The following is a 27,227-nucleotide window of genomic DNA, read 5'->3' as shown; positions in this document are numbered from 1 at the left end:
GGCATTGGGAATGGTGGGGTGCTGAAAGTCACTGCCCTTCTATAACCGCCCCTCCCCTCCCCACGACCCGTATCCTGCACTCACTCACCTGTGTCTTGAGATCCAGCAACGATCCCTGGTCAAGTCATGTATTTTGCTCACAACTTTTCCAATAACTCACTAAACTGCAGTGGGAATCTGAAACCCGGACAGATTCCATTTTCCCGGCCCTCCCCCGAGGACACATGTGCCCAGCTGAAATCAATGAAGCAACACTGAGCGAGGGTCGCGTAACATTTACCCTCTTCTCTCCTGTCCTCAGGGATCTCTGTACTACGTGCGTGTTTCAGCTTACAATGCGAAAGGATGGGGACCACCAAAGGTATCAACACCTCCCTGTGCTACTCCATCCAGTAAGTGGTGTGATTATTGTCGATTAAGCTTTGCAAGAAAGGTTTGCATTTATATATCTCCTTTCAGGGTGCCCCAAATCCCTCGACCATCAATGAAGTGCAGTAACTCTTGTAACATAGAGAATTCAGCCAATTACTGCGCAGCAAAGTCCCACAAACAATGAGACGACGATGGGATAATCTTTTTAATCTGTTGGTTCAAGGATCTGTGTTGGCTCGGGTTGACTCCGCTGCCCTTTTTGAAACATTTTCAGGGAATCTACTTCCACCTCAGAGGGTCTCAGTTTATTGTCTGAAAGCTGAGGCCTCCGACTGTGTTAAGCTGGGATTTTGTGACCTAGATTTCTGTGCCTGGTGTGGGACCTGAACCCACAACCCTCTGACTCAGAGGTGAGACTGAGACCTACCGAGCCGCAGAACAGCACAATCCAGTCAGCATTCAGTCTTTTGAATGCAGAGGGTATTTTAGTGGTTGAAGTAATGGGGATAAAAATTAATTCTAGTGGGCAACGCAAAGCAGGAGGTATCGGTCCTGTCAATAGAACTCAGTACCGGGTGGGGTATTTGGGGTGTGTGGGGTTTCACGTTCAGTGGTAGACCACCTGCTTTACACCATCACCTGTGACAAATTTCTACCCCACTGTATCTTTTTATTATGAAATTAGTTGTTGCCTTTAATTCCCGATTCTGCTGATGATTCAGGTAAAGAACTTCACAACTTCCCCGTGGACAGGATGTGGGTACCATTCCTGGCAGCTACCCATCTGCTCCCCGCTCGCCCATGGGCCAGTTGAGGGCCTTAAATGGCCACTTCAGGGCCTCACCCTCCCACTGCTGTGATGGAACCGAAGTCGCAAGAGGCCCACACCAAATGTGCAGCCGTACAAACTCTCACTGCTCGGGCTGATGGCCGGTCAAGTGGAGATGGGAGATGGGACAGGGAACCACCTCTACGGGCCTCTTCTGCCAATTAGAGGCTAAATACCCCTCACCCTCCAACTTGGATTCCCCAGCTTCCTCTGCCCTGTCCATCGTGGCCCCCCAACCCCTCATCTCCAGCCCCACTTGCCAGGGCCTTCCAGCCTGGCTCCAGAAAGGTCCTGGACTGATCTTAAATTCCAGCTCCCTCGCTGGTGCACAGGTTCTTAAGGACTCCCTGCAGATCCAGGAATGACCACTGCTCCCGGCAGCTCTCCCGGACCGCCTCCCCAGATGAGAGTAGAAGACCCATTGTAAGTCCAGTGACAAGCTGTATCAACAACAACGTGTCTATTCTAAAAACTGAGAATTCCCAGGAGAACTGTGGATGTTTAAATGTGGCCTCTGATCCTCATGCAGGTTGGAAAGAGTGCAGTCAAGTTAAACTAAGGCAGAAGGACCAAAGCCAAGCGGTGCAGCAGCTTCTGGACCAGGTCAAGGCTCCACGGCATCGTAGCTTCTTCTTGGGTCAGTACAGCAAATCTAAACATCATTATTGGTCATGGCCTAACCTCCCCCCACCCCAACGTCTCATCAGTTGAGTCAGGTGACCAGGCCTAGATGTCAATTGGCTGATTGGATTGTCACATTGGTACACAATAAATAAAACCTTCGCACAACAGCAAGTCAACAGATGTGGCCAGTTGGACTTCACTGCACAGGTCATCCCTGCTGGAAACTATTCTCCGGGGAGTTTATTGGGTGACTCCACTGCCCTGTGTCGCTCTGACAAGGGTGATCCCAAGTGTGACGTCTGACCTGAGCTGAATTAGTCGGTCGTCAGCCAAGCCCAAAATGAGCATGCTACCGCTGGGCCCTGCAAGAATCAATTTCCATTCAATGCTGGCCCACGCACTAGATTGCTATTGTCACTCATGCCCTTTCTTTTATTCTTTATTGTTTCACGGGATGTGGGTGCCACTGGCAAGACCAACCCTAATTGCCCTTGCACTGAGTAGCCTGTTGGGCCATTTCAGAGGGTAGTTAAGAGTCAACCACATTGCTGGATCTGGATTCACATGTAGACCAGACCAGGTAAGGACAGCAGATTTCCTTCTCTAAAGACCATTAATGATCTGGGTGGGTCTTTAAGACAATCCATGAGACTTGCCATGGTCACCATTACTGAGACTAGTTTTTATATTCCAGATTTATTGGTGAAGTATTTATTGGTAAGGGCCTATTGCTGAAGGATGGCGCTAGACCAGTGCTCTGAACGCACCCATGAAACTGTCCACCATAGTAGAACCTGTCAAAGGCGGAACAGAAAAACACCAATTTGGTTTTCTGTCACCTTTTGGTGGGAAGTTCCAGTCCCGCCTGTCCAAAGCCTTACAAATGAGGATGGAAGAAAATTAGCTGGGACTCTCCATTTGAAACAATAGGGGGAGGGATTTCCGCCCCCGTTTCTGTCATGTGGGATCGGTGACAGAGCCCTAAATCCCGTGTTTCACACTGACGTAAAGGTGTGACGTGATTGTCCCTGTCCCCCGCCTCCACCAACGACGTAACGGGAACCCTGACATTCAACGTCGGGAACCCCAATACAATACATTTGTCTGCGATTGCCAGACCCCTATGTCAGGCCATTGCATTAGCCATTCACGTCGGCATGAGGGCACGGCGACAAGAGTTATGACAGGTCTCCCAAAGCAGTGCCCGGGCAGTGCCAGGTGTTAGCGCAGGGTGGGGGTTGGGGTGGGGCGGGGAGAGGGCATTCTGTCAGGTCGGCCTTTAAAAATGGCATCGCGATCTTGTAAAAGAAAAGTTGCTGACGGGGTGGGCTCTGATTGCCAGCATGACGTCACGGGACACATCTCTTGGAGGTTTCCTTTTGTATCAGGATAATGATGTGGCAAAGAAAGCCGGCATTGGGGCTGACAGCTTCAACGCCACTTTTCCCACCCACTGCGTCACTCTGCAAACAAATGGAAAAATTCCACCCAATGATACTAAAACTGAGTAGTTATAACTGTCTTTACTCCAGAAAGGAGCACTCTGAAAGGTGACCTAACAGAGGTCTTTTAAATGATGTTCGACAGAATAGATGTAGAAAAAAGATTTCTACTTATTGAGCAGTCCCAAACTAGGGGCCATAAATATAAGCCAGTCAACAATAAATCCAATTGGGAATTCAGGAGGGACCTCTTCACCCAGAGTGTGGTGAGAATGTAGAAATAGCTGCCACATAGTGTAATGTAGGTGACTAGTATCAAGCATTTAAGAGGAAGATATTACATGAAGGAGAAAGGAATTGATGGATATGTTGATTGGGGTGAGTTAGAACAAGGTGGGGGGAAACTGGTGTGGGACATTGTTACGATACCCTGGGCAAGTGCACGGTCAATTCTAGCCCCACAGGCCCCGGGGTGAATTAACCAATAATTTGTGTAAACATTTCCATAATCCCTGCCCAATAATTTCCAGTCACAATGTTTTGTAAGTTGAAACACAATGACTGTTTATTTATAACAGAAGTACAGATGCAATGTGCAGTAATTTCAGCTCGAGCACACACACAGGACAAACACAGAGGGCTGGAAATGGATTTTTAAAAATAATAGGGAATACGGGTAAAGGGAAAAGAGTCCTTGCTTCAGATATTGAGTTCTTCAGTGCACCTTCTTCACAAAAACGAGTGTGGTTTAAAAACTTTGGCCCATAGCCTGTAACGATCATTCACACAGTCATTCATTTAATATTCACAGCAGCAGGATTTCTTCTGGAGAGACACTTCAGCTTTCAGTAAACTGGGCCTTCGACTCAATGTTTACATCCAGGGCCGGGATTCTCCCCTACCCAGCGGGGCGGGGGGTCCCGGCGTGATGGAGTAGCGTGAACCACTCCGGCGTCGGGCCGCCCCAAAGGTGCGGAAGTCTCCGCACCTTTAGGGGCCAAGCCCTAACATTGAGGGGCTAGGCCCGCGCCGGAGTGGTTGGCGCTCCGCCGGCTGGCGGGAACGGCCTTTGGCGAAGGGACTTCGCCGGCTGGCGGAAGTCCGCGCATGCACCGGAGCCTCAGCGGCTGCTGACGTCATCCCCGCGCATGCGCAGAGGAGGGGGTCACTTCCGCCCCTGCCATCGTGAAGACCATGGCGAAGGCGGAAGGAAAAGAGTGCCCCCACGGCACAGGCCCGCCCGCCAATCAGTGGGCCCCGATCGCGGGCCAGGCCACCGTGGGGGCACCCCCTGGGGCCAGATCACCCCACGCCCCCCCCCCCCAGGACCCCAGAGCCCGCCCGCGCCGCCTGGTCCCGCCGGTTAGGTAAGTGGTTTGATCCACGCCGGCGGGACCAGCATGACATGGCGGGACTTTGGCCCATCGCAGGCCGAAGAATCGCCGGGGGAGGGGGCCCGCCGACTGAGACCTCGGGACACAGCGGGGGCGGGTTTGACGACGGCCCCCGGTTATTCTCCGACCCGGCGGAGGGTCGGAGAATCCCGCCCCAGGCCTCTCTCCCCCTGTAGAGACACTTGGTTTTGCATCAGACCCTGCCTTCAGCTCGTGGATTGACTTTATTTCTCTGCAGTCCTAACAGAACCATGACCAGACCTGCTAGAGAGAGAGAGAGAGAATGTCCTTACACTGGATTTCTGGAGAGAATTCTCAGATTCTGAACTTTCCTTCACAGCCTATAATGCTTCTCTGGTAAACAGATTCAGCCAGACTATCCACTGGTTCAGGAAAACAGAGAGGGTAAAAAAGAGAGATTGTCTCTCTTAGCTGCCAAAGTGAAACTAAAACGTCTTCAGATCCGTGAGCCATTTCATGGCAACAGAACCAATCACCGCCGGTTCCCGAACAGGGCCTTGATTTTGGGGTCAATTCAGTGGCCACCAGCCACATCAGTCATCACTGATGCCTTTCAGATCCTTCCTGCTTGACTTAAAGAGACAGGCCATGCCTTCGACCTGAGTTAAAGATACAGGCTTCATTTTTTCAAAGAGGTTTACAATCAGTCTTTTCTTTCCACCTTTCCCCGCACCCTCACTCTACCAGCACAGAGGTCATCATTCATTCCCCGCAATGAGATTAGACCAGGTGGGCTCTCTCTGCTGTAATGTCCAATGGTCCTCTGATCTTAATCGAGAGTAATCCCGACCTCCTCCATTTTTGTTCCCAAGTGGATATACTTCCTGAATGATAGAAACAAAATACTATTGTGAAATAAAAACAGGAAAAAATACTCAACAGATCTGGCAGTATCTGTAGGGAGCAAACCAGAATTCATGGGCGAAATTCTCCAACCCCACGCAGGGTCGGAGAATCGCCTGGGGGGGCGCCTAAAATCCCGCCCACGCAGGGTCGGAGATTCTCCGCCACCCGGGAAGTGGCGGGGGCAGGAATCTCGCCCCGCCGATCGGAGAGGCCCCTGCGGCAATTCTCCGGCCCGGATGGGCCGAAGTCCCGCCGCTGGGAGGCCTCTCCCGCCGCCGAGGTTTAAACTACCTCTGGAACGGCGGGATCAGCGGCGCGAGCAGGCCCCCGGGGTCCTGGGGGGGCAGGGGGCGATCGGACCCCGGGGGGTGCCCCCACGGTGGCCTGGCCCGCGATCGGGACCCCCCGCTCAGACTGCGGGCCAGTCCCCTGGCTGCACTCTTTCCCCTTCCGCGCCGCCACGGCCTCCGCCATGGCGGAAGCGGAAGAGAACCCCGCATCGCGCATGCGCCGGCAGTGACGTCAGCAGGCCTACTGCCGCTGTCATCACTGCCAGCGCATGCGCCAACCGGCGAAAGCCTTTCGGCCAGCCCCGCTGACGGGGGCGCCGGGTGTTTGCGCCAGTCTTCTGGTGCAAACCGCTCCGGCGCAGGGCTGGCCCCCAAAGGTGGGGAGAATTCCCCACCTTTGGGGAGGCGCGACCCCTGAGTGGTTGGCGCCACTCCCCTACTCCGGCACCCTCCGTCACGCCGGGTAGGGGAGAATGCCGCCCCATGTTCAGTATAAGTGTTCTTCATAATTAAAGGGAGGTAGAAAAATGAGGGGTTCTGTGCTGTTGAAAATATCCGGGGAAAGGTCTGGGAGAAGACGGGAGAGATTAAATAAGATGTCAAGCAACCAGAGGCATAGTCATCGTTGCAGTAAAGAAACAAAGAATTGGTCCAGAGATAGTGTTGAAGGCAAAATAATTAACAGTTATACTCAGCTCCTTTTCGAAGTATTATGGCCATGTTTAGCCATGACAATAAGGCCCGAGCTAAACTGCCATGTGATCTTTTCCAGAAACATGCACCGTCCACACGCCCAGTAAGAAGCTCTCGGTCTCTCGCAGCCTCAAATACCTCTTCCAAACCACGAACAAGTTTGTCAAGACCCTGCAGAGGTGAGTGTGGCCGCCGTCCCCAAAGGGCACCCACTACTGATGCACAGCTTTCAAGAATTTACATTGGGGAAAAGATCAGGAAGCAAGGCAAAGAACTGGATGAATGGGATGAGGAGTTAGGAGAGATGGCGGCGGAGAGGGCGTTGGAGCAGGAAGCAGGTGTTTGAGCCTTCAGTGATGAGGCAGGTCTGTTAGTTACCAAACCCAGTCAATTCTAAAAAGAAAGTAATCAATAAGGGCTAGAGCAAGAGCAGGAACAGTTAGGCATACCCAGTATTAGGCTTCTTTTAAATCAGGCCTGCTGCCCGCATTGGGTTCCCTGGCAACTGGCCTTTGAAGAGGATGGAAAAACTCAGCAGGTCTGGCAGCAGCTGCAAGGAGAGAGAAAACAGAGTTAATGTTTTGAGTTTTGGCTCTTCATCAGAACTGACGAGATGGAGACTGTGTTGGATTTTAAAATGTAGCTGTGAGAAATTGCAACAAAAAATAGCAACTTGAAGAAGCAAAGGCAGGCAGCAGGCAGCAGACACCGGCTCTCAGTGGTTGCTAGTCGGGGGCAAGAAGTCAGAGTGAGAGGCAGGTGTGAGAGAGTGGCGTCAGACAATCAGGGGGTGAGTGATTGGGAGAAGGGGGGAGAAATATGGGATGGGGAAACAATGGGAGGGGGCAATGGAAAGGGAGGGGTGTGAACGCCGATGGGAGGGGGGCAATATAGCAGGAAGGGAATGGACAGAGAGAGAGACAGGGTGAAATCAAGGGAGAGAAACCAGCGATTGAGGGAAAGGAGCAATCAGAAGGAAGAGGACGATTGGGAGGAAGCCATCGGGGCCTGTGACTGCTGTAAATTATGGGCAGAGCATTCCTGTCTTCCTGCTCCTCCTGGGTTTATATCTAGATTAGTATTACTTTTCTGCCTAGATTTTCAGTCCCGTTAAGACAGTTTAACACAACACAATTTTTGGTGTGTGGCATAGAACAAAAGGCTTGGCATCTGCTTCAATAAGTCCTTAAATTCCTGCATAGAGTCAGAGCCGTACTAGTGTGCAGGAAGTGTGTCCAGCTGCAGCTCCTGTTCGACCGCAATCACTCACCCCCTGATTGTCTGACGCCACTCTCTCACACCTGCCTCTCACTCTGACTTCTTGCGGATGGACTCACTTTGGAGCATCCGCGATGCTGAGGAGGTCGTGGATAGCACGTTTATTGAGTTGGTCACACCGCAGATTAGGATTGGTGAGGGAGAAAGGGAATGGGTGACCAAAAGGCAGAGAAAGAGCAGGAAGGCAGTGCAGGTGTCCCCTGCGGTCATCTCCCTCCAAAACAGGTATACCGTTTTGGATACTGTTGGGGGAGATGACTCACCAGGCAGTAGTAGCCAGGCTCATGGCACCGTGGCTAGCTCTGCTGCACAGAAGGGCGGAAAAAAGACTGGCGGGGCTATAGTCATAGGGGATTCAATCGTAAGGGGAGTAGACAGGTGTTTCTGTGGTCGAAAATGAGACACCCGACTGGTATGTTGCCTCCCGGGTGCACGGGTCAGGGATGTCTCAGATCGGCTGCAGGACATACTGAAGGGGGAGGGTGAACAGCCAGTGTCGTGGTGCATATAGGCACCAACGATATAGGTTAAAAAATGGGATGAGGTCCAACAATCAGAATTTAGGGAGTTAGGAGATAAGTTAAAAAGTGGGACCTCAAAGGTAGTAATCTCAGGATTGCTACCAGTGCCACGAGACAGTCAGAGTAGAAATTCAAGAATAGTCAAAATGAATATGTGGCTTGAGAGATAGTGCAGGAAGGAGGGGTTCAGATTTTGGGACATTGGAACCGGTTCTGGGGGCGGTGGGACCATTACAAACCGGATGGTCTGCACCTGAGCAGGACTGGAACCAATGTCCTAGGGGGTGCTTTTGCTAACACTGTTGGGGAGGTTTTAAACTAATGTGGCAGGGGGATGGGAACCAGATCAGGAAGTTAGAGGTCAGTAAAGAAGCAGCAACTAAAGCCGGTAAGGTACTAGATAATAAACTCCATGTGACTAAGGGGAAGAGTAGACAGGGAAGAGATGATAAACGCAAATGGACAGATGGTCTGAGGTGCATTTGTTTTAATGCAAGAAGTGTAGTAGGTAAGGCAGATGAATTTAGGGCTTGAATTAGTACCTGGGAATATGATGTTATTGGTATTACTGAGACTTGGTTGAGGGAAGGGCAAGACTGGTAACTGAATATCCCAGCGTATAGATGCTTCAGCAGGGATAGAGAGGGAGGTAGAAGGGGTGGAGGAGTTGCATCACTGGTTAGAGATGATATCACAGCTGTGATTAAGGAGGGCACGATGGAGGATTCGAGCACTGAGGCAATATGGGTAGAGCTAAGAAATAGGAAGGGTGCAGTAACATTGTTGCGACTTTACTACAGGCCTCCCAAAAGCGAGCGTGAAGTAGAGGTACAAATATGTAGACAGATTATAGAAAAATGCAGAAGCAATAGGGTGGTCGTGATGGGAGATTTTAACTTCCCCAACATTGAATGGGACTCTTGTGGTGTTGGAGGCGTAGATGGAGCAGAATTTGTAAGGAGCATCCAGGAGAGTTTTTTAGAGCAGTATGTAAATAGTCCAACTCGGGAAGGGGCCATACTGGACCTGGTATTGGGGAATGATCCCGGCCAGGTGGTTGATGTTTCAGTCGGTGATTACTTTGGGAATAGCGATCACAATTCCGTAAGTCTTAGAATACTCATGGACAAGGACAAGAGTGGTCCGAAAGGAAGAGTGCTAAATTGGGGAAAGGCAGAGTATAACAAAATTTGGCAGGAGCTAGGGAATGTGGATTGGGAGCAGCTGTTTAAGGGTAAATCCACATTTGAAATGTGGGAGTCTTTTAAGGAAAGGTTGATTAGAGTGCAGGACAGACATGTCCCTGTGAAAATGAGGGATAGAAATGGCAAAATTAGGGAACCATGGATGACGGGTGAAATTGTGAGACTAGCTAAAATGAAAAAGGAAGCAAACATAAGATGTAGGTGACTTAAAACTGATGAAGCTTTGGAGGAATATCAGGAAAGTAGGACAAATCTCAAACGCGTAATAAAGAGGGCTAAAAGGGGTCATGAAATATCTTTGGCTAACAGGGTTAAGGAAAATCCCAAAGCCTTTTATTCGTATATAAGGAGCAAGTGGGTAAGTAGAGAAAAGATTGGCCCACTCAAAGACAAAAGAGGGAATTTATGCGTGGAGGCAGAGGAAATGGGTGAGATTCTTAATGAGTACTTTGCATCGGTATTCACAAAGGAGAGGGACATGACGGATGTTGAGGCTGGGGATGGATGTTTAAATACTCTAGGTCAAGTCGGCATAAGGAAGGGGGAAGTTTTGGGTATTCTAAAAGGCATTAAGGTGGACAAGTCCCCAGGACCGGATGGGATCTATCCCAGGTTACTGAGGGAATCGAGGGACGAAATAGCTGGGGCCTTAACAGATATCTTTGCAGCATCCTTGAGCACGGGTGAGGTTCCGGAGGACTGGTGAATTGCTAATGTTGTCCCTTTGTTTAAGAAGGGTAGCAGGGCAGCACGGTGGCGCAGTGGGTTAGCCCTGCTGCCTCACGGCACCGAGGTCCCAGGTTCGATCCCGGCTCTGGTTCACTGTCCGTGTGGAGTTTGCACATTCTCCCCGTGTCTGCGTGGGTTTCGCCCCCACAACCCAAAGATGTGCAGGGTAGGTCAATTGGCCGCATTAAATTGCCCCTTAATTGGAGAAATTGAATTGGGTATTCTAAATTTATAAAAAAATTTAAAAAAGAAGGGTTGCAGGGATAATCCAGGGAATTATAGACCTGTGAACTTGACGTCAGTAGTAGGCAAACTGTTGGAGAAGATACTGAGGGATAGGATCTATTCACATTTGGAACAAAAAAAGACTTATCAGTGATAGGCAGCATGGTTTTGTGCAGGGAAGGTCATGTCTTACAAACCTAATAGAATTCTTTGAGGAAGTGACAAAGTTAATTGATGAGGGAAGGGCTGTAGATGTCATATACGTGGACTTCAGTAAGGCGTTTGATAAAGTTACCCATGGCAGGTTGATGGAAAAAGTTAAGTCGTATGGGGTTCAGGGTGTACCAGCTAGATGGATAAAGAACTGGCTGGGCAACAGGAGACAGAGAGTAGTGGTGGAAGGGAGTGTCTCAAAATGGAGATGGGTGACTAGTGGTGTTCCACAGGGATCCGTGCTCGGACCACTGTTGTTTGTGACATACAAAATGATGTGGAGGAAGGTATAGGTGGTCTGATTAGCAAGTTTGCAGATGACACTAAGATTGGTGGAGTTGCAGATGGCGAGGAGGATTGTCAGAATACAGCAAAATATAGATAGATTAGAGAGTTGGGCAGAGAAATGGCAGATGGAGTTCAATCCAGGCAAATGCGAGGTGATGCATTTTGGAAGATCTAATTCAAGAGCGGACTATACGGTCAATGGAAGAGTCCTGGGGAAAATTGATTTGCAGAGAGATCTGGGAGTTCAGGTCCATTGTACCCTGAAGGTGGCAACGCAGGTTGATAGAGTGGTCAAGAAGGCATACAGCATGCTTGCCTTCATCGGACGGGGTATTGAGTACAAGAGTCGGCAGGTCACGTTACAGTTGTATATGACTTTGGTTAGGCCACATTTGGAATACTGCGTGCAGTTCTGGTCGCCACATTACCAGAAGGATGTAGATGCTTTAGAGAGGGTGCAGAGGAGGTTCACCAGGATGTTGCCTGGCATGGAGGGTGCTAGCTATGAAGAAAGGTTGAGTAGATTAGGATTGTTTTCGTTGGAAAGACGGAGGTTGAGGGGGGACCTGATTGAGGTCTACAAAATTTGAGAGGTATGGACAGGGTGGATAGCAAGAAGCTTTTTCCAAGAGTGGGGGTGTCAATTACAAGGAGTCACGATTTCAAGGTGAGAGGGGGAAAGTTTAAGGGAGATGTGCGTGGAAAGTTTTTTACACAGAGGGTGGTGGGTGCCTGGAACGCTTTGCCAGCGGAGGTGGTAGAGGCGGGCACGATAGCATCATTTAAGATGCATTTAGACAGATATATGAACGGGCGGGAACAGAGGGAAGTAGATCCTTGGAAAATTGGCGACAGGCTTAGATAAAGGATCTGGATCGGCGCAGGCTGGGAGGGCCGAAGGGCCTGTTCCTGTGCTGTAAATTTCTTTGTTCTTTGTTATAGTGTCTCAGCACCCATTTTATACTCATACTGGTGTCTCAGCACCCAATGTACACCCATACTGGGGTCTCAGCACCCACTGTACACCCATACTGGGGTCTCAGCACCCATTTCACACCCATACTGGTGTCTCAGCACCCACTGTACACCCATACTGGGGTCTCAGCACCCATTGTACACCCATACTGGGGTCTCAGAACCCATTTCACACCCATACTGGGGTCTTAGCACCCACTGTACACCCATACTGGGGCCTCAGCACCCATTTCACACCTATACTGGTGTCCCAGCGCCAATTTCACACTCGTAACACAAGGGTGACAGCAATAAATCCGAGGTTACTGGGTCTGAGGAGGTCCAACCATATTTTTTAAACCATAGGACAGCAGGCCGCCTTTGTTTGCTCTGAGTGGTTCTCTGGCTCTGATGTGGTATCGCGAGTTGGCAAAGAACCAGTTTGTAATGCCTTGTCTTTATTTGTTTAGGGGTGTGTACCTGGCTGCCATTTTTTTCTACAAGGAAAACATTTTAGTCACAAGTGAGGATCAAATCCCAATCGTTGAGATTGACAGCTCCTGTTCTGGCTCCGACATGCAGGAATTCCTCTGGTTCTCAAAGGTATGTAGCTGCTTTCACTTACTGAGAGCTAAAGACAGAATCCGTCCCTCCATCGGTATATCAGAGCTCCACAAATCTGGAGGACCTTTGTCAACACTTCTTGCAAACTACTCGTTTGGAAATGGGTTGAACAATTTTTTCGTTCATTCATGGGATGTGGGTGTTGCTGGCAAGGCCAGCAGTTTAACCCATCCCTTGAGAGCATTTAAGGGTCTGGAGTCACATGTAGGCCAGACCGGGTAAGGACGGCAGATTTCCTCCCTGATGCACTATCAATTACGACGAGCCGAGAGTAGAGAGTAATCGAGGCTTTATTACGCAGAGATGTGTAGCCTCCCGCAGCTGCTGCCGAAATGGCTGCAGCTCGGAGAGCCCACACATTTATACTCCGCCTACTGGGCGGAGCCAGCAGGCAGGGATCTACCCCCGTACCTGTACTACAAGGCCTTACCGTAATACATCTCATATGCAGTACATACAATACAACAGTGGTGACTACCACATTCACCCCCTGTTAAAAAAAGAGTCCGGCGGTGGTGGGGGAATGCTATTTACATGTCGGTGTTTAAAATTTTAGGAACAGTTCATAAATTAAGACGATCGGGTGCCTTGATCCGTCGTTGCGATCGCCGCAGTCTCGGTGGTGATTCAAGCGTCGGTTTGGTCACCGGTAGCTCCGGGAGCATGTCGACCTCATCTTCATCCCCTGGTGGGACCAAGGGGAGTACAGATCGTCCTGGTGCGGGGGCTGTGGTGGGGTCGCTGGGGGGAGGAGGTTGGCACCGGGGCAGAGGGGAGGGGGGGGGTGTGGGGACCCAGCTGGTGCCAGGTCCCTGAGGGAGACCGTGTCCTGGCGGCCGTCGGGGTACGCTACATAGGCATATTGCGGGTTTGCGTAAAGAAGCTGTACCCTCTCAACCAACGGGTCCACCTTGTGGAGCCGCACGTGCTTGCGGAGGAGAACAGGTCCTGGAGCTACCAGCCACGTTGGGAGCGAAATCCCGGAGGTGGACTTCCTGGGAAAGGCACAGAAACGTTCATGGGGAGTATCGTTAGTCGCCGTGCAAAGGAGCGGCCGAATGGAGTGGAGGACGTCGGGGAGGACCTACTGCCAGCGGGAGGCCAGGAGATTTCTGTACCATCGGGCCAGCTGGACGGCCCTCCAGACCGTCCCATTCTCCCGCTCCACCTGCCCGTTTCCCCGGGGGTTGTAGCTGGTCATCCTGCTGAAGGTGATGCCTCTGCTGAGCAGGTACTGGCGCAGCTCATCGCTCATAAATGAGGATCCCCAGTCGCTGTGGATGTAGGCGGGGAAACCGAACAGAGCGAAGATGGTGTTGACGGCTTTGATGACGGTGGCAGACGTTATATCGGGGCATGGGACGGCGAACGGGAATCTGGAATATTTGTCAATCACATTAAGAAAGTACGTGTTTCGGTCGGTGGAGGGGAGGGGCCCTTTGAAACCCACGCTGAGGCGTTCAAAGGGCGGGGGGCCTTCACCAGGTGCGCTCGGTCGGGCTGGTAGAAGTGCGGTTTACACTACGCACAGACCTGGCAGTCTCTGGTGATCGCCCTGACTTCCTCGATGGAGCAGGGCAGATTGCGGGCCTTTATGAAATGATAAAAATGGGTGACCCTGGGTGACAGAGATTGTCGCGCAGGGTCCGGAGTCGGTCCACTTGTGCGCTGGCACATGTACCTCGGGATAGGGCATCGGGGGGCTCGTTGAGCTGACCGGGGCGATACAAAATCTCGTAATTGTAGGTGGAGAGCTCGATCCTCCACCTCAAGATTTGATCATTTTTGATCTTACCCCGCTGTGTGTTATTGAACATGAAGGCGACCAACCGTTGGTCAATGAGGAGAGTGAATCTCCTGCGGGCCAGGTAATGCCTCCAATGCCGCACAGCTTCTACTATGACCTGGGCCTCCTTCTCGACGGAGGAATGCCGGATTAAAAAGGCATGGAGGGTGCGGGAGAAGAATGCCACGGGTCTGCCTGCCTGGTTGAGGGTGGCAGCCAGAGCGACGTCTGATGCATCGCTCTCGACTTGAAAGGGGAGGGTCTCGTCGACCGCGTGCATTGCGGCCTTGGCGATGTCGGCCTTGATACGGTCGAAGGCCTGGTGAGCCTCGGCCGTCAGTGGGAAAACGGTGGAGTGGATGAGTGGGCGGGCCTTGTGCACATAGTTAGGGACCCACTGGCCGTAGTACGAGAAGAAGCCCAGGCATCGTTTGAGGGCCGTGGGGGAGTGGGAGTTCCATGAGGGGACGCCTGCGATCGGGGTCGGGCTCTAGGACTCCGTTTTGAACCATAGCTGAGGATGGCTAATCGGTTTGTGCTGAACACGCACTTCTCCTTGTTGTAGGTTAGGTTGAGGAGTTTGGCGGTGTGGAGGAATTTGGAAAGGTTAGCATCGTGGTCCTGCTGGTCGTGGCCGCAGATGGTGACGTTATCCAGGTACAGGAAAATGGCCCGCTGTCCGTACCGGTCAGCCATTCGGTCCATCTCTCATTGGAAGACCGAGACCCCGTTAGTGACGCCGAAGGGAACCCTAAGGAAATGGTAAAGGCGGCTGTCCGCTTCAAACGCGGAGTAGGGGCGGTCCGGCTTGCGAATGGGGAGCTGGTGGTAGGCAGATTTCAGGTTCACTGTCGAGAAGACCCGGTACTGTGCAATCTGATTGACCATATCAGATATGCGTGGGAGGGCGTACGCGTCGAGCTGCCTGTACCGATTGATGGTCTGATTGTAGTCAACGACCATCCTGTTTTTCTCCCCGGTTTTCACCACTAACACTTGGGCTCTCCAGGGGCTGTTGCTGGCCTCGATAATACCTTCCCGCAGCAGCCGCTGGACCTCAGACCCGATGAAGGTCCTGTCCTGGGCACTGTACCTTCTGCTCCTGGTGGCGACGGGTTTGCAATCCGAGGTGAGGTTTGCAAATAGGGAAGGTGGGTCGACCTTAAGGGTTGTGAGGCCGCAGACAGTGAGGGCTGGTAGGGGCCTGCCAAATGTCAGGGTTAGGCTCTGGAGGTTGCATTGGAAGTCCAGGCCGGGGTAGCAAGGCAGCGCAGAGGTTGGGGATGGCGTAGAGCCTGAAGCCACTGAACTTTACACCCTGGATGGTGAGGGTGACGGTACAGTAGCCCCAGATCACCACGGAGTGGGATCCGGAGGCCAGGGTGATCTTTTGGTTAATGGGGTGTACCGTGAGGGAGCAGCGCCTTACCGTATCGGGGTGGATGAAGCTCTCAGTGCTCCCGGAGTCCAAAAGGCAGGATGTCTCGTGGCCGTTGACCTGTACTGTCGTCGACGTGGTCGCGAGGTTGTGTGGTTGGGACTGGTCAATCGTGATGGTGGCGAGACGTGGCTGATCGGCGGCGGTTGCAGGCGATGATCGGCCAGATGAGTTGTCCGACGAGGAGGGGTTCTGAGGCGGGGAAGATGGCGGCGCCCACGGGCCGCACGTGGTCTGAGGCAAGGAAGATATCGATGCCCACAGGGCGTACGTGGGGGGTGCAGGGACAATAGCGGCGATGGAGCGGGTCTGGCACACAGCAGCGAAATGTCCTTGCTTCCCGCAGGCCTTGCAGAGGCCCTCCGCGCCGGGCAGCGCTGCCGGGGGTGTTTTGTCTGTTCGCAGAAGAAGCACTTGGGTGCCCTGGGGTTGGTTGGCTGCCGCACGGCGCAGGCCTGGGGTTGGCTGGGGGCGGCCACTGGTGGAGTCCACAATGCACAGGAGGGGTGGGCCGAGCGATCGGGGGCAAATGCCTGAACATTGCGGGAGGCGCCCGTGAGTGAAATCGCTAGCTTCTTGGTCGCTGCGAGGTCGAGGGTAGTCCCTTCTAAGAGGCGCTGGCGGATGTAAGCGGACCCCATGCCAGTGACAAACGCATCTCGAATTAAAAGTTCGGAATGTTCAATGGCCAAAACGGCCTGGCAATCGTAGTCCCTCGCCAGGGCGTGCAGGGCACACCAGAAATCTTCCACAGACTCATCGGGGAGTTGATGCCGCGTGGAGAGGAGGTGCCTGGCGTAGAACTTGTTGGTCTGCTGAGCGTAGTTCTCCTTCAGTAGCGCCATGGCCTCAGCGTAGGTCGACGCGTCCCTGATGAGGGGAAAGATGTCGGAGCTCAGCCTCGTGTAAAGTATCTGGAGCTTCTGTGCCTCTGAGGGTGGTTCAGTCGCAGATCCGATGTATGCCTCGAAGCAAGCTAGCCAATGTGCGATGGCCGACTTGGCGTTGTCTGCTTGAGAGTGCAGCTGCAGGCAATCAAGCTTGATGCGGAGATCCATCGTTTTAAATTCTCTGCATAATAAATTGATGCACTATCAATTACGACGAGACGAGAGTAGAGAGTAATCGAGGCTTTATTACGCAGAGATGTGTAGCCTCCTGCAGCTGCTGCCGAAATGGCTGCAGCTCGGAGAGCCCACACATTTATACTCCGCCTACTGGGCGGAGCCAGCAGGCAGGGATCTACCCCCGTACCTGTGCTACAGGGCCTTACCGTAATACACCTCATATGCAGTACATACAACACAATACAATACAACAGTGGTGACTACCACACTCCCTTAAAGGACATTAGTGAACCAGATGGGTTTTTACAACAATCAATGAATGGCCATCATTACTGAGACTATATTCAATTCCAGATTTTAAAAAAATTAATCATGTTTAAATGGAGGTGAGATTCAACCCCATATCCAAAAGACACTAGTTCGGTCTTCTGGATTACCGGACCTAGATGAGTCCAGTGACATTACCAGTGCACTACCATATGTCCCCCTAGCCTGTGTATATTCTGAATTCTCCCTTTGTGTACCTGAACAGGCGCTGGAATGTGGTGACGAGGGTATTTTCACAGTGTTAATGTGAATTGTGACACTAATAAAGATTATTATTATTAAATGAGTTACCTACACTCTAATTCTCAAGAAACTCAGCACCATCACAATGCAGTCAACTGAATTGGCACCCCATCCATCACCATAAACATTCACTCCCTCCACCAACAACGCACGGGGGCAACCGTGTGCAACATCTACACGATGCACCGCAGCAACTCACCAACGCTCTTTCAACAGCACCTTCCAAACCGCAACCTCTACCACCAAGAAAGACAAGGGCTGCAGACACATTGTCAAATCACCATCTGGAAGCTCCCCTCCAAGTCACTCACCATCCCGAGTTGGAAATATATCAGCCGTTCCTTCTCTGTCGCTGGGTCAAAATCCTGGACCTCCTTCCCCATCAGCACGGTGGGTGTACCTGCACCTCACAGGCTGCAACGGATCAAGAAGGCAGCTCACCACCAGCTTCTCAAGGGCAATTAGGGATGGCTAATAAATGCTGGCTGAGCCAGTGATGCCCACATTCTGTGAAAGGAGTTTTAAACATTGAAACTTAAACTAGACTATACAATCCAGTTTATACAATCAATAATTAATCCGGTTTAAAATTAACTATTAAATAATTTGAAATCAAACAACATCCATCCATTAATTATAATCTAGACTTCAAGTGAATTTTTTTGTTCCAGGAATAAATTAGTGCTGACAATAAATCAAGATTAGAAATGGCGATGCAGTTAACATGTCCAGATTACAGAGTGTGGGAGGTTATCTTCCTGCACCAGGTCCATATCCCTGTATCTGACAGCACGCCAGGTGCAGGTCCAGGTACTTTTTAAAAGAGTTGAGAGTCTCTGCCTCCACCACCAACTCAGGCAGCGAATTCCAGACCCCCACTACCCTCTGCGTAAAAAAGTTCTTCCTCATGTCCCCTCTACACCTTCTCCCACTTATCTTGAATCTATGTCACGTGGAATAGTGGAAATCAACCTAGTCTGTCCAACCTTTCCTCATAAGACAACCCATTCATTCCAGGTATCAATCTAGTAGACCTCTTCAGAATCTCCTCCTCCAATGCATTTACATCCTCCCTTAAATAAATGGGGCCAAAACTGCTCACAGTATTCAAGAACGTTCTCGCCTATGCCTTGTATAACTGAAGCATAACATCCTTACATTTATGTTCATTCACATCAATTCAGAATTGTTAATCTGGATTGCGAGTCAGAGACACTTCAACATATATGGGAGGGGGAAGAATTTCTGGATGGTTAACTCCAATAAAAATACAGGTGTAGGTGTTTTGTTTTTTTCTAATAATATTTTATTGAGGTATTTGAAAATTTTTATAACAGTAACGTAAACAATGACATCAAGGTAAAATAAACATTTCCCCCCCACAGCCCAATCTTCACACACCTCAACCATACAACAATCACCCCCCCCCCCCTTGGAATACTGCATCTGCTGACATTTTAATTTTCCCCGAGAAAGTTGACGAACGGCTGCCCCCTCCGGGTGAACCCTAGCATTGACCCTCTGAAGGCGAACTTTATTTTCTCGAGGCTGAGAAACCCAGCCATGTCACTAACCCAGGTCTCTGCACTCCGGGGCTTCGAGCCCCTCCACATTAACAAGATCCGTCTCCGGGCTACCAGGGAGGCAAAGGCCAGGACGTCGGCCTCTTTCATCCCCAGAGCTCCCGGATCTTCCGACACTCCAGAGATCGCGACCTCCGGACTCGGCACCACCCGTGTTTTTAGCACCGTGGACATTGCCTTAGCAAAACCCTGCCAAAACCCTCCAAGCTTCGGGAATGCCCAAAACATGTGGACATGATTTGCTGGGCTTCCCGCGCACCTCGCACACCTGTCCTCTACCCCAAAAAACCTGCTCCTCCGAGCCACTGTCATGTGTACCCGGTGAACTACCTTAAATTGTATCGGGCTAAGCCTGGCACATGATGAGGATGTATTAACCCTGCTTAGGGCATCCGCCCATAGACCCGCCTCTATCTCTCCTCCTAGCTCGTCCTCCCACTTGCCCTTAAGCTCCTCCACCGGAGTTTCCTCTGCCTCCGAAAGCTCCTGGTAAATATCCGATACCTTCCCCTCTCCCACCCAGGTACTGGAGACTACTCTATCCTGTATCCCCCGTGGCGGCAGCAGCGGAAAGGCCGGCACCTGTTTTCTCAGGAAGTCTCGCACCTGCAAATACCTAAACCCATTCCCTGCTGGCAATTCAAATTTATCCTCCAAGGCCGTCAAACTGGGGAAGGTCCCGTCTATAAATAGATCCCCCATCCTTCTAATTCCTGCCCTCTACCAACTCTGGAACCCGCCATCTAGCCTACCTGGTACAAACCTGTGGCTATTATAAATTGGGGTCCAAATCGATGCTCCCTCCCCTCTCTTATATCTCCTCCATTGCCCCCAGATCCTCAGAGCCGCCACCACCACCGGACTTGTGGAGTATCGGGCCGGAGAAAACGGAAGAGGTGCTGTTACCAGTCCTCCCAAACTGGTGTCTTTACATGACACTGCCTCCATCTGCTCCCATGCTGACCCCTTCCCCACTACCCACTTCCTAATCATGGATATATTAGCCACCCAGTAGTAATTGCAGAAGTTCGGCAACGCCCCCCCCCCCCCCCCTTCCCCCCGACTGGCTCCAGCAACACTTTCTTCACTCGCGGGGTTTTACTCGCCCACACAAAACCCAAAATAATCTTATTTGTTTTCTTATGCTCTTGACGTAGCATAAGCTGCTTCCTTGATGTACATTCTGACAAAGAAAGGTTCAGACTTGGAGATAGCTTTAACACATTTATTAAACTGTTAACAATTCTCCTACTTGGATTCAACTCTCCTGTTAAGCCCGCTACAGCTACTCAGACTGACGAACCAGTCTGCTACAATCCAGGTGGTGGGTGTGATGTGTTTCAGATCAACCCTATGTACTCAGAGTGTCTCCACTGGAAAGAGGAAGATCATGTGTGCTGTGTCCTTTTATATGGGTTGGTGTAATGCCCCCCTGTGGTAGTGTCACCTCTGTGTGTGTGTGTTGTCATGTGAGAGTACCTTTAAGAAATGCATGTTTAAGCAATGTACCTTTAAGAAATGGAGCAGCTCATATTACTGAAGTGATGTCAGAGGGTGGGGGTAGCTGAGTTGAGCTCACTTCTGCTTTTAGTTTCAGTTTGAGAGAGCAGCTGAAAACTGCCTGGCTGGTTTGCTGAGAGCTGCATGAAGGAAAAGAACTTGGGTGTGTCTGTGTTTGCAGTAAGCTGGATCTGCTGTGATCTCTGCCAGGAAAGACTATCTTTGAATCATTTGGGTGATTTAAACTCATAATAATAATGTCTTTAACCTGATGTGTTTCTGTTTAAAGGTGTTAAGTCTTTTGGAGGTTTGAAGGAACATTTTGAGGGATTATTTAGTGTTGTATTATTTTGGGGGTTATCTTTGAAGTAAGGGGTGGCAAGTGATCCAATATTTATTTTCAAAGGTTAAGTTGAATTCATGGAATAAACATTGTTTTGTGTTTAAAAACCCACGTGTCCATAATTGCAATACCACACTGTGTACTTCAAAAGCAACAATACATTAAAGAGGGAAGTTGGTTGAACTCCATGATACATTTTGGGGTTCTGAAAACGCCTCTCCCATAAAAGTGTCGTGACTGCCCATTGGTCGTGTCCTATCTTATTGACCTATTGGTTGAATGTCTGTGTGTCATGTCTTTGGTGTGCCCTCTAGTGTCTCGCTAGTCTACGTGTATTTACATTAACCCCTTGTGTATTTACAGTGATGCATATCACCACATTATTCACCCGCTTGAAAATGGCCTTGGGGGATGAAGATGGGGAGACACTGAAAGACAAACAGAAATCTGGGGAGGACCATCATTTTCACCGCCAGTGATAGCGGGAGCATGTCCCATCTCTTAAAGTCCTCTTCCATTTGTTCTACCAACCGGGATAGGTTTAACTTGTGCAGTACCTCCCAATCCCAGGCCACCTGGATTCCCAGATATCGAAAGCTCTTCCCTACTATTCTAAACGGCAGCTCTCCCAGCCTCTTCTCCTATCCTCTTGCCTGGATCGCAAAACATCTCGCTTTTCCCCATGTTCAATTTATACCCTGAAAAATTGCCAAATTCCCCCAAGATTCGCATTACCTCCCCCATCCCCTCCAATGGATCTGAAATGTACAAGAGCAGGTCATCTGCATAGAGCGAGACCTGGTGCTCACCAGCATGGGCTCAATATCTCTGAAAACTTCTTATCAAATTCCATTGGGTAGCCGTCAGGCCCCGGGGCCTTGCCCGGCTGTATGTCCTCCAGCCCCTTGACTATTTCCTCAGTCTCATTTGGGGCTCCCAGCCCCTCCACCAGGTCCTCCTCCACCCTCGGGAACCTCAACTGATCCAGAAACTGCCTCATCCCCTCCACCCCAGCCGGGGGCTCTGACTCATATAATTTACTATAAAAGTCCTTAAACACCTCGTTCACCCCTGCTGGGTCCAGGACAGTATAACCGTCTCTACTCTTTACTTTACCTATCTACCTGGCCGCCTCGCTTTTCCTGAGCTGGTGCGCCAACATTCTGCTTGCCTTTTCCCCGTACTCATAGATCGCCCCCCCCCCCCCCCCCCCCCCGGCCTTCTTCAACTGTTCCAACGCTTTCCCTGTGGTCAACAGCCCAAACTCCACCTGTAACCTCCGTCGCTCCCTCAGTAGCCCCGCGTCCGGGGCATCCGAGTATCTCCTGTCCACCTGGAGTATCTCCTCAACTAACCTGTCCCTCTCAGCCCGTTCCGCCTTTTCTGTATGGGCCCGTATCGAGATTAATTCTTCTCTGACCACTGCTTTCAGAGCTTCCCAAACCGTCTCTGCGGAGACCTCCCCTGTATCATTTGTTTCCAGGTAGTTCTGGATGGACTTCTTAACCCGCCCACAGATCGCTTCATCCGCTAGCAACCCCACATCCAGCCTGCACAGCGGGCATTGCCCTCTCTCCACACTAACCTGTAGATCCACCCAGTGCGGGGCATGATCCGACACTGCAATTGCTGAGTACTCAGTATCCAGCACCATAGGTATTAGTGCCCTGCTCAGAACAAAAAAAATCGATGCAAGAGTATACCTTGTGGACATGTGAGAAAACAGAAAACTCCTTCGTCCTTGGCCTTACAAACCTCCATGGGTCTACTCCCCCCATCTGTTCCATAAAACCCATCAATATCTTGGCCGCAGCCGGCCTCCTCCCTGACCTGGATTTTGACCGGTCCAATTCCGGATCAATGGCTGTGTTGAAGTCCCCTCCCATAATCAGGTTATATGACTCTAAGTCTGGAATCTTACCTAATACCCGCCTCATAAATTCCACGTCGTCCTAATTCGGAGCATATATGTTCACAAGTGCAGTTGTTAGGACACCCTGGACAAGTGCAAGGTGAATTCCAGCACCACTCATCCTGGAGTCACAACACAAGTGAATGAACTAATAATTCTTATAAAAATTCGCAAAGACTTTAGTCCTTAGTCGCCCAATGATTACAGTCACCAAGTTTATAAGCAGGAACACAATTACTGTTTATTATTACAAGAATAATGATGAAATATGCAATAAATAGAACTGGATAATGACAATCTGATACTACCGACGCTAACTGCCCCACCTTCTTCCCAAACACAAGACAGACAAGAGGGATGGAAAGGGGTAAAAATAATACGGATGAAAGGGCAAAGATAAAAGTCTTTCTTCACAGCACGCTGGTTGATCAAAGTCTCTGGTTTACAACTGGTAATGGTCTTCTTTGCAAAGTCATTCATTCAGGGTCCCCGCAGGCTTTCTGGAGAGATACTTTATTTCTTATCAGACTGGACCTTCAGCCTGAGGCCTATATCTTTCTGGAGGGACACTTTATTTCACATCAAATCTTGCTTCCAGCTCGTGGTTTGACTTCAAGCCACCCAGTCTCAAAATAACAGCACCCAGACTTGCTAGAGAGAGAGGAAGCCCTCACAGTGGCCTTACATAGAGAATTAGTTGGGTTTTTGGAGAGGATTAGTTAGACCCCTTCATCCACGCTACAGAATAAAAATGAAACCAAAATGGAACCTCTTGATTCTAAACATTCCAATGGGATAAAATCCAATCACCGTCTGTTACCGGGCAGACCACAGCCTTTTGGGCCCATTCGTTGGCCACCAGCGAAATCAACCGACTGAATCATCACTGACGCCAGTCACCAGTCTAAAACATCACAGCCTTCCAGATTCATCGGTTTGAATTAAAGATACAGGCTACCTTAAAGACTTATTTCTATAAATCATTCATGGATCAAAAATATAACGACAAAATAAAAGAAAAGGGAAAAAGGGAATAGACAGGGAACAAACAGGAAGGATCCTCACACAGTCTGGGGAAGAGGGTGCTGTTGCATGTTGCCACAGCAACTCGGGCTCCCTGAATGAACTGTAACTGACCACCTAAGGGGAAAAGGGATGGAGTTTTTACATTGTGTATAGGATTGCATTCTTGACCAACATGCAAGAAGCCCAGCAAGAGAGGAATCATTACTGGATCTAGTAAGGGGAAATGGACCAGGCTGATGAGAGAAGTAAGCATAGAGGAGCATCTGGGCAACAGCGATCACAACGTAATAAGGTTTAAGACAATAATTGAGAAAGACTTAAACAAGACAAAGACCAAAGAAACTCATTTTGATGGAACAATGATAGATAAACCTGAAAAAAAGCATTGACAAGCGAAGATATAGAACAGGTCGTAATAGCAAAACTGCAGAAATATTGAAAATTTACTTTGTGTTAGTATTTACCAGGAAGATTAACACTGTGGACATGATATCAGAAGAAGTGATAGAAAAAGATATTAAGAGATTTAAGATAGAAAGGGGAAATAATTGATAAACTAGTCAAACTTGGGAAGATTGAACCCAGTTGTCCGAATGGATTGCAATCATGCATATTAAAATAAATTAGGGAAGAAATATTAAAATAAATTAGGGAGGAAATTAGAAATTGGAATAGTGCTACAGCCAGGTAGTTAATGAGAGTTCGATATTCAACAGTAAATATTTACATTTGCATAGTGCCTTTAAGGGAGGAAAATGTCCCTACATACTTCACAGGAGACGTTTCAGTCATAAATTGGCATTGAGCCACATAAAGAGATATTCGGAGAGACAGTCAAAAGTTTTGACAAAGCAATAGATTTTCAAGGCTTAAAGGAGGAAAGAGAGATAGAGAGGTGGAGGGGTTTAGGGAGTAAATTCTGGAGCTTAGGGCCTGGCCAACTGAAGGCAACGACAGTGGAGCGAAGGAAATCAAGGGGCGGGATTCTCCGGTGGCGGGATCCTCCTCTTCACCGGCAGTGCACTCACGCCAGCGGATTTCCCGAATGTGTAAGGGTGGCCACAATGGGAAACCCTATTGGCCGGCTGCAAGAGCGGAGGCTCCCGCTTCCGGCGGGGGTGAGCCACACCAGAAAACGGGTCTGGCGGGTCGGAGAATCTTGCTGAGGGTGTGCAAGAGGCCAGATCTGGAAGGGTGCAAAGATCTCAGAGAGCCGTTGGGCCAGAACGAAAGTGTGTGGCCATGAAGGAAATTAAACACAAAGTTTTTGAATTGAAGGGTTGCCAGACCAGGAGCTAATGTAGGACAATGAGCAGAGTGATGGTTGCACTGGACATCGTGTTGGAACAATGAGCAGAGTGATGTTTGCACTGGACATCGTGTGAGTTTGGAAACAGATAGCAGAAAACGCTCCTCAGAGCAGAGTTTTAGCTGAGTTGAATTCTACATCGAGGTGGAGGTGGGTGACTGGCAAGGAGTGCATTAGAATAGTGGAATCTGATTTGGGGTTTCAGTAATACATGGACTGGGTGGAAACAGGAGACGTTATGGAGCTCGGAGTTGCTGTGCTCAGTGATTGACAGTACATAGGCTCAGAAGCGCAGCTTAGGGCTAAATAGGCCACAGAGCTTGCCAATGGCAAGTGACCATGGACAAGAATGGAGTTAGTGGCCAGGAAACGGGGATGTGGCAGGAACTGATGACAATCGTTATGTTCTTCCCAATATTTAACTGGAGGATTTGTGTTGTGGCCTATCTCCAGCTCTCCTGTATGTGGAAGGACACCCAGTGGCTGCAGCAAGGGATGAATTCCGCGCTCTCCTCCTCCTCCTCCGTGCTACAGACCAGGCAAAAGATGTTATTGGCAGTGTCCCAACTCCAGGTATGAAGCTGTTTATTCAGTTGAGAACATCATCACCTCAGCACCAGGATCTCATCAAAGAAATGTTCTTAGATTTTCTGATTATTATATGTGTTTAAATTGTGGAAAAGAGATATGTTTTGTTGAAGCTTTCTTTCTCACACTCATCAGGACAAACATAAGAATGCCAAATTTCAAACGACCACAACAGTTTATACAGTTAATTACCCGGGAGCTGGGGGAACTGATAGTTCCTGGTTGCTTTCTCCATGGCAACACCTCGGCCAATCAGAGTTTACTTGCTAACTAATCACCATCCTGCAGTGATTGTTGAAACTTGGTATTCTTGTATTTTTCCTGATGACTGTGAGATGAAAATCTTCAACAACATGTCTCTTTTTTTCAGCAACATTCAAGATATGTATGCATCTTAAATTGAAACATATTTTTTAACAATAGTTGTTCACAGATTCTTAGGGTCCACAATTTGAACGTTCTACCTGCGTCTTAAATGGTGAGTGGTTAGGGTCTGGAATGGAGTACCTGGGAGTGTGGTAGACACAGATTCAACCAGGGCTTTTAAAGGGGAATTGGGTAAGCACCTTGTGGTGATATCATGGCTGTGTTGTAATTCACCAATTGACCACTAGGAGTCTCATTAGTATATAAGTGGATGTTAGAGTCAGGTGACCTCAGACCGACTGGAGAGCTGGAAGAGAGGTTGCTTGTGTATGGTCATACTACTATTCATCTGTTGTTTGTATATATTTGACCGACAGTCAATGTTAATAATTCGTTTATACCTGCAAGTGTTCTTGTAATATAAATCAGGCCATCCGACAAGAACAGTACACACCTGAAGAGAAAGATTGCAGGGGCCATGGGGAAAATAAACCAGGAAAATGGGACTAACTGAGTTCCACTTGCAGAGAGCTGACGTGGACAAGATGGGCCAAATGGCCTTCTGTGCTATGATTCTAATATAGGAGCATTTAGAAATGTACGGATTGATCAACTTCTGAAAGAGTGCACTTGTTAAGTGCCTGGTAAATTTAATAATGTGATTTTTGAATAAGTTATGGGATAAATGAAGGGAGAAAAATAGAAGCAGGAGGAGGCCATTCTGCCCCTCAAGCCTGTTAGGATATTCATAGTTTGTGACTGATCTGCATCTTAACAGCATTTACTCAACTTGATTCAGTAACCCTTACATCCCTTGCCTGACAAAAATCTATGAGTTGTGTACAGGTGGTGTTGGATACAGTAACTTACATAAGAAAAAGGAGCAGGAGTAATCCATTCAGCCCCTCGAGCCTGCAAAAGGGGCAGGAGTTGTCCATTCGGCCCCGCGAGCCTGCAAAAGGAGCAGGAGTTGTCCATTTGGCCCCGCGAGCCTGCAAAAGGAGCAGGAGTTGTCCATTCAGCCCCTCGAGCCTGCAAAAGGAGCAGGAGTTGTCCATTCAGCCCCTCGAGCCTGCAAAAGGAGCAGGAGTTGTCCATTCAGCCCCTCGAGCCTGCAAAAGGACCAGGAGTTGTCCATTCAGCCCCTCGAGCCTGCAAAAGGAGCAGGAGTTGTCCATTCAGCCCCTCGAG

At 49.7% G+C, this 27,227-nt stretch overlaps 1 protein-coding gene across 8 annotated transcripts in view; it reads left to right on the top strand.

Moving 5' to 3' along the window:
- The window catches only part of LOC119956443 (ankyrin repeat and fibronectin type-III domain-containing protein 1-like), a 320,281-nt gene that overhangs the window by 257,273 nt on the left and 35,781 nt on the right, over positions 1 to 27,227 (top strand). For all 8 annotated transcript variants that reach the window (XM_038783684.1, XM_038783685.1, XM_038783680.1 and 5 more), the window contains 5 exons: positions 302 to 392; positions 1,731 to 1,838; positions 6,591 to 6,690; positions 12,395 to 12,527; positions 25,536 to 25,655. In XM_038783684.1, the coding sequence (XP_038639612.1) occupies positions 302 to 392; positions 1,731 to 1,838; positions 6,591 to 6,690; positions 12,395 to 12,527; positions 25,536 to 25,655 (552 nt within the window). The remainder of the gene's footprint in view (positions 1 to 301; positions 393 to 1,730; positions 1,839 to 6,590; positions 6,691 to 12,394; positions 12,528 to 25,535; positions 25,656 to 27,227) is intronic.

This window comes from Scyliorhinus canicula, chromosome 23 (assembly GCF_902713615.1).
Source record: "Scyliorhinus canicula chromosome 23, sScyCan1.1, whole genome shotgun sequence".
NCBI classification, from domain to species: Eukaryota; Metazoa; Chordata; class Chondrichthyes; order Carcharhiniformes; family Scyliorhinidae; genus Scyliorhinus; species Scyliorhinus canicula.
Note: the sequence above shows the minus strand (reverse complement) of the source record. Positions and strands in the feature narration are given on the sequence as shown.